The sequence below is a fragment of the Carcharhinus amblyrhynchos genome, chromosome 9 (assembly GCF_965287045.1).
Source record: "Carcharhinus amblyrhynchos chromosome 9, sCarAmb.v2.hapA, whole genome shotgun sequence".
NCBI lineage: Eukaryota > Metazoa > Chordata > Chondrichthyes > Carcharhiniformes > Carcharhinidae > Carcharhinus > Carcharhinus amblyrhynchos.
This window is the reverse complement of record NC_137332.1, coordinates 55232362-55248962: the sequence shown is the minus strand read 5'-3', so window position 1 is coordinate 55248962 and position 16601 is coordinate 55232362. Positions and strand designations below refer to the sequence as shown.

Here is a 16601-nt window from a genome sequence, read left to right as displayed (position 1 = left end):
CAGGCAACCCAAATCTGTTTCTTTTTCTTTTTGTTTTGTTTTTGTTGCTCCAAAAATCCAATTCAAAACACAATTAAATCCAATTCATGGTCCTCATAAGAGTGACAAACAAGATCCAAGCTGACAAGATAAGGCATTGCGCCTTATCTTGAGCCTGATCTGATGCTTGATCTTAGCCAAAAGGCTTTGACTGAAAGGCTGAGAAGCAATTACAAAGCAAGTCATAATAAATGTATATAAAACACTGGTTCAGATTCAACCAAAGTCTTGCACCCAGTTCTGGGAGTCACATTTTTGGACTGATGTGAATGCATTAGAGAGGCTGTAGAAAGGATTCACAAGAATGATTTCAGGGGTGAGTAATTTTAATTCTGTGCAGAGAATGGAGAAGCTCGGGCTGTTCTCCTTAGAGATGGAAAGGCAGAGGGGAAATTTGATGGAAATTTGAAAAATTATGAAAAAATACATAGAGCAGAGCAGATGGGGCAAAACTGCTCCCATTGGTGGAAGAACGAAAGGGCAGAAATTTAAAAATCAATGACAACATGAGGAAAATCCCTTTTTGTGCAGCAAGTGGTTAGGATTTAAAATTGCCTGAAACTGAGAAAAATTCAATTATGGCACTGAAAAGGGAACTGGACCATTACCTGAAAATGAAAAAAAATGCAGAGCTACGAGGAAATGACGGGGTTGGGGCTCGAGATGAATTACTCTTGCAAAGAGTAAGCATGGGCAATACAGGCCGAATGGCCTCCTTCTGTACTGTCAATGGTTCTGCCGAAACCAAGGAGTCAAACTTGACAACCTTTGTGTTCCGGTTTTTGGAGTAAAACTTGAACCCACGACCTTTTAACTCAGAAGTGAGCATGTTACCCTGGGTGAGCCTGAGAGTATTTGTCACGTTACGGCTAGAAATTGAGGAAGATCAACGCTAAGATCCACTAAGAACCCACATAAAAAATGTACCCTGGCCTCGCAATGCTTGATTTGAGTTCGCTTTTGACAAATTACGCCACATTTTGCTGCTTTTGGTCCCTTTTCTGTCCTCGCTGTTGGTTCTGTAAATATTGGGATGTGGGAACGTTTGGTCGATGGCGTGTTTCCGCCGAAGGGTAAGAGGAGTTGCATCGGCCGTCCAGCCGGAAGTGTATGAGCGGAGTAGGTTGAAGAAGGAGGAGGAGGAGGGGGGACGGTATTGGCGGTGACACAGGTGAATCCTCCGCCGAGCAGCAGACGGTGGCCTGGGAAGCAGCGCGCGGATAGCCGCGCTCTCCGAGGAGGCAGCGACGGCCCAACAGAAACAACACAGGCCCCGCACCGCCTGCTCCCTCAGCCGGCCGCTCACCTCACCTTCCCCCCCTCCCTCCCTTCCCTTGAAGGTTTTTTTTTCGTCCTCTATCCAAGCGCCCGAGCTATGAGTTTAACCTCCTCCTCCTCCTCCTCGCCGACGCCATCCGGATCGTTCAGCACTCGGGAGATTACATGGCGGCTGCTGCTAGGCTTTAGCGAGGAAGAATGAACCCGCTCTGCGCGCAGTATTTACGGTGAGAGGTTGGTGGAGCCCTGGGCCTGCTCTTAATGGCGGCCTGGAGCACTGGGAGGTGTGTGTGTATGGGGTAAGACATGGTGGTAGGAGGGAGAGAGCCACCCGAGGTTTGTTATTTATCTCCTTCGGGGGTAAGCACCAGCCCTGGGCCTGGCTGTCGGTTTCCGCAATGCGTGAACGTGTAGCGTCTTGGAGCCGCTTGGTTGCTTAGTATCCCCGTCTCCTTCCTCACTCCTCTCTTTCCCCACACCACCCCCCCCCCCCCGGCCAAATAATGAACCACTATATCCGGCATCAGGCCAGGACATGCGCGCAGTGCCTTGCCAGATAATGAACTTCTCTTCTCCACCCGCCCGCCCCCCCACCTTAGTTTGGAGGTGAGGTTTGACTGTTGTCCTGGGTTATAATCCTCACCCCCTCCAGCTTTCTACACGTGTGTACACATCAGAGCACCACCAATCTCTCTCTCTCACACACACACACACAATATAAACTCGCAGATATCAGTAGCAAATGTCTTCTGGTGGTGTTCCTTATATGCCTTCAATTACTACAGGAAACTAATCTCTGATTAGTGATTTCCTTGTTTGAAGAGTGGTTTGATATTGTCGACGACGTGGATTTAAAACTATCTTTTTTGCTGTTTGAAATGGTCAGTCTGATCCCTATATTTTGACCAGTGTACATTGACATCGTTTGCAGAGGAAGTAATACTGATTTTATTTTCTAATCTGAATAATACAAATCCGTGCTTCAGTTTCATTCGGATTTTTTTTACAGGAAATCAGTTCACTTAATGCTTTGACAAGTTGGTGGGGGTGGCACAACGATTCTTTGTGTTTACTGCTCCATGAGCTACTATGATGTGGATTTGATTATCTAACTTCCCATGTTTCTGTGCTGCTAGAAATAGGGAATTCGATAATTGTTATTGGAGGCTTCAGATAAGGTTGCTGAGAATTGAACTGGAAAATGCATCAGAACGTATGATAATTATGATTTTTAATTGTCAATATACCTGTTTCAGTAGTAATTCCTTGTATGCAGCTCACCACCTTCATAATTAGCTCTTTATGCTTGTAAGACTCTGTTTTTAGTCAGTAATACAATGCAATCCAGTCACACCTAATATGTGTACATGCTATCCAAGGTTAACAGCAGTAAAATTTACTATTAGTAGAATGTTCTGTTTCAGTATTTGGGTAATAGTATTTGATTATTGGAACTCGAGTAATGCTTACAGTTATGAGTTAACAGACTATGACAAAAATATTCATCTCATGGATTGAATTTCATAGAATTTTACTCAATCTTCAGATGTCTAAAATATGTTTTTTGTACATGTACAGTAATTGCACCATAAAATGTAATGCTAACAGAAGACATTTTCTTAGGCCACTGCATGTGAAGCACTAGGTAGAGTAATGCCAGGTGTTCCAGTGCCAAGACAAATTTTCATACTTTTTTGGCTCATTGACACAAAGCAATTATGTTTGTGTCAAACTAAGGGCATCTTGTTTTTGTGGAAAGTGCAGTAAGTAAAGCTTTTGTGTGCAAAAAGACAGTCGCCTTCCTGTGAACCAGTAGCTGTTGATACTCTTGTGCCGAGGTTTGTGTGCTTAATATGAAAGGCTGAGATCTTAATGGATTGTTAGGTTTATCAGAAGTCATGTAAATTTTCAGATATCTTGCTAGTATACGTACCTATATTTAAAAAATACTACCAGACATTGTGGATACTTGGGCTCTGTGGTGTCAGTGGTCTGAGCATGATACTTTTAAAGGGTGTTGCAGTGTATTTGTCTGTAGCATAATTTGAGGGTGTGACAATAACTAAAAAGAACAATTATTGCCTTGCTGTGTGAACCTCACTTGCACATATATTTTCTCGATCTCTCTCTCTCTCTCTCCAGAATTGTCAACGCTGAATGAAGTAAAATATGATGTAAATTGTAAACTGCTTTTATTCTGCAGTGAGGTGAAATGTAAAGAACAATGGGTAGGATCAGAATCAATTAGTTCAATTGATGCAACTTCTTTGCTTTATGACAAAATAAAGGGGATGTGACATTACCCCCACTTCAGTTGATCATCTAACTCAAACACAATCACTGTATCTATGACAAGGCCACTCTCCATGAAGTTCCCTGTCTTTTTCAGTATTTTTCTGCCTGCTTGTATGATAACTCTTCAAATCTTATTGCTGCCTTTGGTGCATGCACGTGTTCTGCACTTAAAAACTTATATTGTGGCAAAAGCTTGTATCTTTCATCGAGTGACCAAAGTGCTGAGAATTGTCCTTCCAACAACACAGCCAAGCTAAAATTGCTTATTTGGCCTCTTGGAGAAACAATTTACAATTAGCATACTAACCACCTTGCATTTGACACTTTTAAAAACTCATTTGAATAGGCACTATTTTTAAAACCTCAGCATTATAGATAACCCTCCTTCCAGTCACATTCTGTGGGGAAAATGTCTTAAAAATCCAGAATTTAAGCTAGGCATAATTCTTGTTCTTTTATATCATACTATTTTATGATGTATGGAATTAACACAGTTGAATCTTAGTGGAGTTTTTGTTCCTGTCTGCATTAATTATCTTCCAAAATTCACTTAACTTGGGTACGATGATTAAAAATTCCTTTTGATTTACTGATAAAGACAAAATTCTAAACTAACTGTGAGGGGTAGTTAAGTGAAATTGCTGGACTTTTACGGCAGAAGAATTGATGCACTGCAATTCAGGTATTGAAAATAATGTTATGATTGGTAAAGATATGGGTAGGTTATTTAACTTGACAATCTTTGACTGCAAAGAACTGAATGAGCCATCTTTGAACAATGCTGAGGATAAGAATATTTTTGAGCAGTGGGTAGGTGTAGTTCCATTCTAGCAAGTAATTAATGCTGTACCAGATGAAATGAACTAGATGGGCTCATAGGTTATAATGTGAAATTTACAGGACTAAGGATAGATCAGTAATTTCATTGCACATAGCAATAGCCTTTGTGGAAATCAGGCACTCAAATCATAGAGTTCCTACCCTGCAAAAGGAGGCCATTCAGCCCATCAAGCTTGCACCAATAACAATCCCACCCTGGCCCTATGCCTGTAACCCCACATGTTTATCCTACTAATCCCCGTGACACTAAGGGACAACTTAGCATGGCAACCTAACCTGCACATCTTTGGAGTGTGGGGTGAAACTGGAACACTGGAGGAAACCCATGCAGACATGGGAGAATGTGCAAACTTTAGGCTGAAATTGAACCTAGCTCCCCAGTGCTGAGAGGCAGCAGTGCTAACCACTGTGCCACCGTGCCTTTGAATAGCAAAGAAGAAAATATTGGAATATCCTTGGCATATTTTAAAATTGGTTTATTTTTCTAGAGCTTTTCTTTAGGGGCACGTAGATCTGTAGGGGACGTTGAATGCTATGGAAAGATCTCGCTTGATAAATTAAGTATCCACTTTTCAGTGTTTTCTGAATTTTGTATGATTGTCAAATCTTGCGTTGCTAACGACCAGTAGGTAACAAATTTGTGCACCGATGAGTATTCTTTATAATGCTTATGTCTATGATGGTTGTAACAAACCACTTTTTGATGGGACCCAGGAAAAAATCTGTTGGAAATTATCAGCATTTTTTAAAACCAATGTGAATATTGGGTTTCAACTTTAACAATCTTTTATTTTTTAAAGCCTTTTGATATGGCATTATTGCAATAGTTTGGATTTGTTTTAGCGTGGAAATGTTACTGTTTATTTCTGAATGCTCAACTTAGGTAATTACTCTTTTTTACTTTCACCTCCCTCTGCCGAAAGCACAAATAAAGTTGAGGATTGATTTCTGCAGCACAGTTCTGCAGATGAAGTTTACTAATTGGTATTACGGTGGTGTCCACACACATACACTGACTTGGGATACTTTGTTCAGAAGTACACGTTACATACTTTAATCAAAATTAGCATTGCACTTATTCAAGGTGGTAGTCCAGTGATTGGTTTACATATAACCATCAAAAGGTCAGTGGCATAATGCAAAAACTACATTTTAGATAGGTATTTGACAGGATTGAGCACTGGGATTATTATTTAAAAGGTGAAAAGCTGCAGCATGCCACGGTGCAGAGGGACCTGGGGGTCCTTGTGCACAAGTCGCAAAAACCCAGTATGCAGGTGCAGCAGGTGATCAAGAAGACGAATGGAATGTTGACCTTTTATAGTGAGGGGGATAGAATATAAAAGCAGGGAGGTCTTGCTGCAACTGTACAGGGTACTGGTGAGGCCGCAGCTGGAGTACTGTGTGCAGTTCTGGTCGCTGCACTTGCAGAAGGATATATTGGCCTTGGCGGGTGTGCAGAGGAAGTTCACTAGGCTGATACCGGAGATGAGTGGGTTGGACTATGAAGAGAGACTAAATAGACTGGGTCCGTACTCGTTGGAGTTTAGAAGGATGAGGGGGATCTTATAGAGACGTATAAGATAATGAAGGGGTTGGATAGGGTAGAAGTAGAGAGATTCTTCCTGCTCAGAAAGGATAGCAGGACTAGAGGGCACAGCCTTATAAAAGTCGGGGGGGGGGGGGGGGGGCGGGGGGTGCAGTTTAGATCAGAGTTGAGGAGGAATTTCTTCACTCAAAGGGTGGTGAATCTCTGCCCATTGAAGTGGTGGAGGCTACCTTGCTGAATATATTTAAGTCATGGGTAGATAGGTTTTTGATAGACAGGGGAATTAAGGGTTATGGGGAGAAAGCAGAACTGATCCACTTCAGATCAGCCATCATATTGAATGGCGGGGCAGGCTTGAAGGGCTAGATGGCCTACTCCTGCTCCTATTTCTTGTCTTCTATGGGTTGTGCTTAACCCCATTAGATCATTTTAAATGAATTGAAAAACCTTTTTTTGATAGGTCTGGCCAATTCTTCCTTTCCTTTCTCTGAACCCATTTGGAAAGTTTATAATTTTAGATTTGGGAAATTTTTCAACTTCAAATGTTACTTTGTTCTGCAAAGTGAAAAAAGATAGGTGTGACTGCTTTTCAATTTGTTTAAAGCAGTTTTCTTCCAAGGCTTCAACTAATGTTAATCTCTGTTTCACCTCTAAAGGTGATACTAGGCTTACTCCTTGAAGTCCTGTGGCTCATGTCATGATGGAGCTTCCATGATGGTGTTAGATGGAGATTTCCAGGATTTGGACTCAGTTATAATTCAGAAGTGAAGAAAGAAGAAGCTGTGTATGGTCCAAATCAGCAATATCAATGACTAGGGATGATAGATGTTTCCCTGATGTTGGTGCTCTTTGCCCTTGGCTAAAGTTCACATGGCTGGGAGTTGAAATAAGTGGTTAGACCTTCATTTGTTGAAAAATGGTTGTTTCCTGGCACTTAAATGGTGTAAATTTAATCTGCTTGTCTGTCTGTCTAGCTTTTGTCCTCATCCCACTGAAGGTCGGGGCTGCCTATTTATTGTGGATGGAATGAATACAATAGTATTGTGGGTGAGCAGTGCTGTTCCTGACCTTGTGATAAGTGGCAGATAAAACAACTGAGGATCTTTGAGTCAACACACTACTCTGGGAAACTCTGGCTGGAATGAATGGCTTGATGATAACCATCTTCCTCTTATGACTGCAGTAACTGGCTTGTATTCACGTTGACTCCCTTTGCTCCTGGGGGCCTTACTTGGTGAAATCCTACCATGATATGGAAGACATCTACTTTAATATTTCTTCTGGCATTCAACTGACATGCAGGTGTTCAATCTTAAATTTTAACTGTGATTCTCTAGCCACATAAGCTGTTAGACCTGCTTTAGTATTTCCAACATGTTTTTTATATTCTCAGGTTTCCATCATCCACAACTTTTTTTTTAGTAAAGATAATCTATCAATTGACTTGATACAGAAATTGCTGTCATTTCCTGCTAAAACAAGTAATGAAGGCGCAACCTGTAAACAGTAATTATAAGGTGGAAAACTGTGGCTTTCTTAGTTAGCCTTGATTAAAGTATCTACACAGTAATGTGAAGAAACTGCCCAAGTAGACCTGCATGTCCAGAGCAAGCTGCTGTAAGTGGTTCACGTGTTGGCATGCAAGCTGCGGGAAATGGACATCATCTAATGATGCTATAAACTTTTTCCATTTCTGATAAAGTAGAGCCCTTTAGAGCAGAACTTTGATTAGATTTTTGTAGGCAGGTCTACTTGGCCAGTTTTTCCACATTGCTGTATAAATTGCTCTAGGATGATCATGTTGGTATTTAGATGAAATGAGAGGTGCAGGACGGTCGAGTGAGTGACTGAGGGAAGATGGTGCTGCAGCACCACGAGAGGCTGAGAAACAGTCAATAACTATTACTAGTGAGTTTGACATCTCCAGTCAAAAAGCAGATCTGCCAGAATTCTGGATAATAGAGAATTCCAGTTGGTGGAATGCCGAATAAGAAAATTTTATTGTACTCCCTGTGGTAGTGAATTTCTGGCTGCTCTCTCAGTAAAGAAGTTTTATAAAATTCCCCAGTGACTGTCTTATATACTGGACTCTAGTCTCACAGATATCATTATTTGTTTAATTTAATGTCATGCTAGCAACAAATTGAAGCCTGGCCTGTTTATAACATCCCTGCTACTGTGCTCTGTCTCTTAATATGGCAGTAATGTTGCTTTTTTTAATGATTCTCTTCCCATTCGAGCATCAAGAACTAGAGGGCAGAGATTAAAAATCGGCAAAAGGAGTAAATATGATGCAAGAAAATAAAATTTCCCCCCCAGAGGGTGGTTGGAGTCTGTTACAAACTTTTAAGTGTTGTGGGTAGGATTGGTGGTACTCAAAAAAATTATATCTGAAAAGGGAGAATGTGCAAGATTACAGAGATGAGGCATGGGAGTGGGATTAGGTAGAGTGTGTTTTCAGATACAGACTCGATTGGCCAAATGGCATCTCCAAATTCTATTATGCTCAGTTTGTCCAACCGTTTTTGTGGACATAGATCCAGATATCTCTCTCTTCTCCTCATTGTTTCTGCCAAAAGGTCTTCATACTTTATCTATTTGTCTACTAATTTAATAGTGCCAATGTCATTCTGAAGTCTGCTATTATTTGCTTAATTTTGAATGTCTTGCTATCTCTCCAAACTTTGAAATTATGGCATATGTACTCAATCCAGGCAATTAGTGTTTATCAAAAAGAACAGGGGTCCTAATATTGATTCATGCAGAGCACCACATACAGTTCTTTCCAGTCTGGAAAACAACAGCTTACTATCAGCCAGCTACTTTCTGCCATTTAGTTGATTTTGAATCCATGCTGAGATTGTCCCTATTCTGTGTTGTCCCCGTTTGGATCCAGTTGTGCAATTACTATCTTAGCCGGAGAACCTTATCCCATGGTTTCTGTTCCCATTTCTGTGCCGTTAACTGTGAAGCTATTGGAGTAACATAAAAACATGAGCTGGAATTGAACCCAGCGGTTGACTTCAAAACCGAGTATAAAATGTGAACCCACTAATGTTGATATTTGAGGACCCATTTCTGTTTGGTTACCATATGCTTTCTACTTTGTGGGCACGTCTTAAACTCCTTCATATCTTGCTGGCAACATGGCCTATATCACCTGCTTGATCCCATGTGCTGACTGATGAGGTGTGTACAGCCCTAAACATGTATTTATTGAAAAATGGGAGATCAACTTGCATGGTGTGTACAAGCCTAAACAGAGTGATAAGCTTTTGCGTCCCTTTCTATGAAGCTGTGTATCCTAATTTCACTCAGAGGACTGGCTCTGAATTTCAGCTACCCCCCTATTCATAGATTCGGCAACCAGTGGAAATAGGATGGGTTCCTCTTAATGCCTTAAATTCACCACTTTAAAGGTAGAGGAAAGAACAACTTGCATCTATGTTGCACCTTTCACAAGGATATTCTAAAATTACTTTACAACCCCAATAAATACTATTTTGAAGTGTAATTTCTGTTATAATGTAGAAAACGCAGCACTTGATTTCCTTAAAAGTGATTGCAAAAACAGTAGTATGATGACCAGTTTTTGTTTTGTGATGTTTGAGGGATAAATAGTGAATGAACACGGGACAACTCTGGTGATATATCCATCTTGAGTGCAAGTGGGGTCTCAGTTTAATGATTTTAAAGATTGCACCTCCAATAATGCAACAGCTACTCAGGACTGCAGTAGTGTGTCATTCTTTGTTTTGTGCTTAAGTTCTGAAAGGGGACTTGAATCCACAAACCTGTTACTCGGATGAGAGTACTACCCACTGAGTGACAGCAACCCCAGTTAGTTTAATTTTTCCTCAAATTTAACCCTTGATGTTCATTCCAGTAAGTGTGTGATGCATTCCCTCTAAGACCAATTTATCCTTCCTAAGGATAGATACACGGTACACGGTACTGCTCAAGGCAGTGTAGATATCATCCATTCAGAATTTTGTATAACTGAAGCATCATTTAATCTCTTGTATTTTAATCCTTTAAAAACAAAGGTCAGTATTCCACTCACTTGATTTTCTGTGCCAGTTGATGATATTTTAATTTATGTACATGGACCTCCAAGTACCTACTGTATCTAATCTTTTACTGTTTGCTATTTAAGTCCACAATTGAATGGCCTCATGTTTGTCTATATTGAAATGCACTTGCACTATGGTTTACATATATACTTGATCTATCAAAATCTTCTTAATTTTTCACTTTCATCTGCACTGCATACATTGCTGCCATCAGCAAATTTGGATATGTAACTTTCTATTCCAACGTTTAAGTTCTTGAATCACCAACACAGGTCTTTGCAGGCACTACTTGTAACATCCTGCCAGTTGGAGTTTTCCCTTCTATCCTTGCTATCTGTTTCCTGTTGCTCAACTAATTTTCATTTGACCAATCTCATGTGCTTTATCTTTAGCTAACAATGTCTCATGAGAAACTTTACCAAATGCCTTCTGGAAGTCCATACAACATATGTTAACATTCCTATGTCTATTACATAGTCACTTGATCCATTTTGGTGTTCTCTGAGGAGTAGAAAATTTTGTATTCAATCATCCTATACTTGATATGCTCCAGCAATTTCCTGTCATGTTAGGCTAAATAGTCTAGAATTTTCCTCTTCCACTTTTCTTAAATAGCAAAGCAACATGTGATTTCACAAAGGAGCGATTCCCAAATTGGAGAACTTCAGAAGGTTACATTTAAGGTATTAATGTCCTTCAAATCTCTGGGCTAGAAACCACCTGAGCATGGGGGCCTGTCACTCTTTCTTGTAATTTTGTTCATTGCTGTTATGTTGCTTTTGTTTATTTTGGTGAGTTTCAGTTCCTCATTATATATTAGTTTCCTTGGGATGTTTGGCTTGCTGTCATTTTGTCTGCCATTTCCTTATTTTCACTGCTGTTGTCGATTTTCAGGAGGCCACATTGTTCTTGACTGTCTGATTTTGATATCCTTATTCCCAGTTATATCTGTTTATATCCCTGAATGTTCCTTGTTTTTTTTCTGTTTGTCAGAGCTTGTGCTTTTTAATTTTGCATTTCGGTCTGATTTCGTTTCACGCTTCCTCTTTCGTTTTCCTTGGTTGGATTTTATGGCACTCCGAGCTCTTGTTCCTTAGTGGTATGAACTAGTTCTGTATTGCACTAAATTTCTTTTTTGAACTCCCACTGATCTTCTGACACACTCATTAACAGATTTGCTTGGTGTACTGTGGATAGTTTTTGTTATATCCTATTTGGCCATACCTAAACCTAGAATCTTTCAGTTCTTTCATGTTTCTCCTACTCAAACACAAACACAAAGTTGAACTCTGTTAATTTCATGCACCATTAGGCTGCCTTTTAAAAATTCTTTTGTGGGACGTGGGCATTGCTGGCTGGCCAGATTTATTGCCCATCCCTAGTTGCCCTCGAAGGGCAGTTCAGAGTTAACCACATTGCTGTGACTCTGGAGTCTCCTGTAGACCAGATCAGGTAAGGATGGCAGATTTCCTTCCTGAAAAGGCAGTAGTGAAGCAGATGGGTTTTTCTGACAATCAGCAGTGGTTTTGTGGTCATCAGTAGATTCTTAATTCAGATTTTTTTTGTTGAATTCAAATTCCACTGTCTACCATAACAGGAAATGAACATTAGCTGAGTTTCTGGATTAATAGTTTGGTGATAATATCATTAGGCCATTGCCTTCCCATAAACCCGCTCCAGTCAAATCTAATGTTATACATTTATCCCTAGCTCAGTTTCATTCCTGCAGCCTTGATGACACCATTTATCACATTAGGTACCGCATGCATGCTGATGACTCCCATCTCCAACTCACCAGCATCCCCCCCCTCGTCTCTCTGCTGTCAGCCTGTTTGTCTAAAATCTAATCCCGGATATGAATCAGTTTTTCTCCAGTTGGGAAGACTGAAGCCGTTCTCTGCATGTTTTTCACTTCCTCTGCCATTGATTTCCACCCTCTCCAGTGTTTGTCTGAATCATACTATTTGCATCATTGGTGTCATCTCTGATCCTGAGCTACTGAGCTCATATCTTCACCAGTGAGCACCTCAGTGAAGGCTGATTTTAAATTTCTCAGCATGGTGTTCTCTCTGATCTTGCTTCCCCTATTCTTGCAACCTCCTCCAGCTGTACACTTACCTGAAACTCTTGTCTCCATGCTCTTCCATGATTTTAATGGCTGTGCAATCTGTCATTAAACCTCTTTTTTTGGAGTTCCTGGCCTAAAGCTCCCTCTGTTTGACAAAACTCCTTTATCTCCTTGTTTGAATTGATGTTACGAATCTACCCCATGCCCAATGGATTTGTTACGCATTCAACATATGTAGATGGAATTTTGCCGGCAATGACAGCAGTTAACTGTCAACTTTGCGCTTCTCTGAACCATCTTGGGGTGCTTTTCCACTTTTAAATTGATATCTTGTCTTTCAATATTTTGACATTTGAAAGTGCTGATTTAAAAAAAAACTTTTTGCAGTCTATTCCTGTGATATAAAGTGAATAATCAGGAATGGTGAAGGTAGAGAAATCTGCAGTTTGAGTCAAACCCTGTGGTTTGTAATGAATTAGATTTTTTAAAATATGTGCTCCAAAATTTACCTTGTAAATTGTATTTGTATTGTATGTTGGTGTACACATTACCAAAAATAAAAACTTGTGTTTCTCCACTCAACTTTCTGAGAACATTTGGTGACCTAAGCAGCAGTGACTTAATTAGCTTTCCTTACCCATGTTTTATTTGTAGTGTATTATTTATAAAATTGGTAAGTACTTGACAGTGCAAACTAGTACTATATCTACTTATGACCTTCAATCATAAATGTGGACTTGTCCCATTTTAGAGATTGATCTGAATGTTCCACATCCCCTGTATTTCCGTTCAGTGTTGCATTAACTTTGCAAAACTTTTTTTTACATATACTGGGGTATTAAGGACAGTTTTTCTTTGCTCTCATCCTCACCAATGTACCAACTGGTTCCATTTTTGAAGCTGATGAGGGGACACAAAGCATGATGTTCAAGAATGGACAGTCATTAACTGCAGTAGGAATTCTGAAAAAGTCTATTGCATTTTCACCAAATTCTGTTACAATGGAATTTGTTCCAGAGGCCAAATCTGTTTCTGAGGGCAAGGGTACAAGTGTTTAAATTTCAGGCAAATTATTGTAGCAGCAGAAGATCTTCAACACCTGGAAGAACACTCCTCTCTCATTGTTGTGGACAGATCTATCGAAGTAACTTGTCTAGAATGATTCCCAAGCAACTTATCCTGACACTTCTAGAATGATCCTTTTATTCCAGGTGCAGTCAAAAAATGTGGGATTCTTTCAATCGTACCTAGACTGAGACATTCTTGGTTGTAAGTCAAGACGCAAGGATATTTCCTGAAATACTGCTTTTGTGAAGATGAGCATTATATCATGGAAATCAGTGGGCAGTTCTTGTATTTGGAGTTGGCTTTTGCGTAGCATTTCCCTATAAGACTGCATCCGCTAAAGTGCAATAGCCACAACTCGCCAGACTTCCTATGACAAAATTGTTACCTCTACCACCCAAAAGATCAAGGGTAATAGATGCATGGGGATGTTACTGCCTGCAAGTTTCCTCGAAGCCCCACACCATCCTGACTTGAAACTGTCTCACTGCTGAGTCAAAAACCCCTGTGCATGTGCCTACACTTGAGGGACTGCAGCAGTTTTTTAGAAAAAAGCAGCACACCACATCCTATAAAATAATTAAAATTTAATACCTCTTAAAGTTTTACTGAAGGAGCACCTCATGCAGTGATTAATGCCTGTTTGGTTGTACTTACCAATTTGTTCTGTGCTCTCAGTATTGATTGTATTACATACAGTGCATGGAGATCTAGATCAGAAGGTTGCAATCTCACTACTGTTTAGGTTAGACCTTATTCCAAACCTAGCACTGCCAGAGAATTAATCAGCTGTTCAACAATGTTGGTGATTGACACTTTAAACTGATTCATGAGTTATGTAAGATCCTGAAATGCTGTCAAGTCTCACTTTACCTTGGGTAATTTAGAACTCAGGCGTCTCTTTTTTAGGAGCCGGTCTGCATATTCAGATGCATATATAAGGCCCTGTTGGTACTTTTTGAAGAACTCGATGTTTGCCTGATGCCTTAGCTAATCGTCCTACAACATCTTGCTAAAGGCATTGATGTCTTTACTCCATGGTCATGCTCTTTGCCTCTGAATCAGGTTGTGGATTTTAGTTCCACTGCAGGGACTTGAACACTAGGCTGATTCAACAGTGCAGTGCTGAGGGAGTGCTGTACTGTCAGATGCGCAGCTTTTCAGCTAAATCGAGGAACTGTCTGCCTTCTCTGGTGGATATAAAATAAGTAAGTAGTCTCAACACCACATTAGAGTCCAACCTGTTTATTTGATAGCAATCTCCAAGCTTTCAGAAACGGTGTTCCTTCGTCAGGTGTCTGGAAGGTTCTGATCAGAGAAGGGTATATAAAGTCACAGTTTACAGAATGCTGATTAGAATGCAAGTCTTTACAGCTAACCTGCTATTCAAGTCTTAAAGATGCAGACAATGTGAGTGGACTTCAGCGGTCGTGGGGATTCGGTCTCTGATCTTCAGGTAAGCGTTCTCCAAGGCAGCCTTCACGACACACGACAGCTCAGTCGCTGAGCAGAGACTGATAGCCAAGTTCTGCACGTGAGCATGGCCTCAACCGGGATCTTGGGTTTATGTCAACCAGGATCTGTAACCCCCGTGACTTGTCTGGCCTTGCAAAATCTCACTTACTGCCCTGTCTGGAGACAATACACATGCCTTTAACCTATGCTAATGCTATCTCCCCTCACATTGTCTGCATCTTTAAGACTTGAATAGCAGGTTAGCTGTAAAGACTTGCATTCTAATCAGCATTCTGTAACCTGTGTGTGACTTTATATGCCCTTCTCTGATCAGAACCTTCCACACATCTGACAAAGGAACGCCGTTTCCGAAAGCTTGTGAGATTACTATCAAATAATCTGGTTGGACTCTAACCTGGTGTTGTGAGACTTCTTACTGTGTTTACCCCAGTCCAATGCTGCCATCTCTACATCAGGGTGTGAAATAACTCCTAGCACCATTCAAAAATGGCAGGAAAGCTCTCCTGATATTCTGCCATTATTTCTCCGTCAACTAACGCTGTAAACAAATTGCTGTGCTCATGGAGCTTGTCTGCAATTTTACTGCTGTTTTTTTGAAATGGTGACTATACTTGAATATCTTTCATAGATGTAAAGTGCTTTGGGGTATCCTGATGTCATGAATGCAAGTTTGTTCCTTGTGTAAGCAGAACTAAACTAAGTTTATAAACTAAGAAGTATCTTGATTCAATTCCTGGTTTGTGATGAGCTGCTCTGATCGTGACCAGAATAACTGCGGTGACATTGGGATTGGCTTTAATTAATCTTAAGTTTTCTATCAGTAAAATCAACTAGGCTCTCTGCTGCTGCTTGTTATCAATTGTTTCTTTCTGTTCTGCAAGTTTGTATGTCAGAAGAGGATAGAACTTGTAATGTCCTCATTATTGTGTATTGATAGGCTGTTGATATCTAGTCATGTGGAGAATAGATCGATTTGAGTCATTTGAGATGAGAACAGCTGACCAGAGGCAGAAAGGGATTTTCCATGTCTGCAGCTTTTTTAGAATGTATACTATTGTAGCATTGTTAGTGATGGGAAAATTCTGAAGGTGTAAATGCATATTTGAAAATATGTTAAATGTATTACTGATAAAATACATTGTATACAAAAATGGGGAGGCAGTGGCACAACTAGTAATCCAGAGACCCCAGGATAATGCTCTGGCGACCCACCATGGCAAATGGTGAAATTTGAATTCATAGTTTTTTAGCACTGCTGCATCACAGTGCCAGGGACCCAGGTTAGATTCCTGGCTTGGGTCACTGTCTGTCTGTGGAGTTTGCACATTCTCCCCTTGTCTGCTTGGTTTTTTTTTGCAAGTGCTCCAGTTTCCTCCTCCAGCCCAAAGATGTGCAGGTTAGGTTGCTTGGCCCTTAGCATTAGAGGAGTAGCAGAATGAATATGTGGGGTTATGGACTTCGGGCCTGAGTGGGATTCTGGTCGGTGCAAACTTGATGGGCTGAATGGGCTCTATTGCACTATAGGGATTGTATGTAATATCTTAGTGGTTGGAGTTAGCCATAGCACATTGCAATATATTTTTAACTTACCTAGTCAGCCTTTCTTACAAGTGTTACACCCTTTTGAGGCACATCAATTCCTGTAAGAGGAATAGTAACATTTATAGACTACGTTTTGTGATGTTAGGACACTCAAAGCACCTCGGAACCAATGAAGTATTGTGAAGTGTGGTCACCGTACTGCAGGAAAGGCAGCAACCATTCAGCAGTAGCAGCTCCCACAAACAGCAATGTAATAAAGACTAGATAATCTGTTTTTATATTAACTGAGGAGTTAAATTTTGGCTGGGGTGCAAGATAACTCCCCTACTCCTTTTTGAAATAGGAACTAAAGTTCCTATAGCCTCACCAGTCTGAT

At 40.5% G+C, this 16601-nt stretch overlaps 1 protein-coding gene across 3 annotated transcripts in view; it reads left to right on the top strand.

Annotated features, from left to right (window-relative positions):
* Positions 1-1182: 1182 nt before the first annotated feature.
* smg7 (SMG7 nonsense mediated mRNA decay factor) overlaps positions 1183-16601 on the top strand; it is a 137989-nt gene continuing 122570 nt past the window's right edge. For 2 of the 3 annotated variants that reach the window (XM_080195709.1, XM_080195708.1), the window contains exon 1: positions 1183-1544. In XM_080195709.1, the coding sequence (XP_080051835.1) occupies positions 1516-1544 (29 nt within the window). In that variant the 5' untranslated portion in view covers positions 1183-1515. The remainder of the gene's footprint in view (positions 1545-16601) is intronic. The other variant, XM_080195710.1, reaches the window with a different exon arrangement.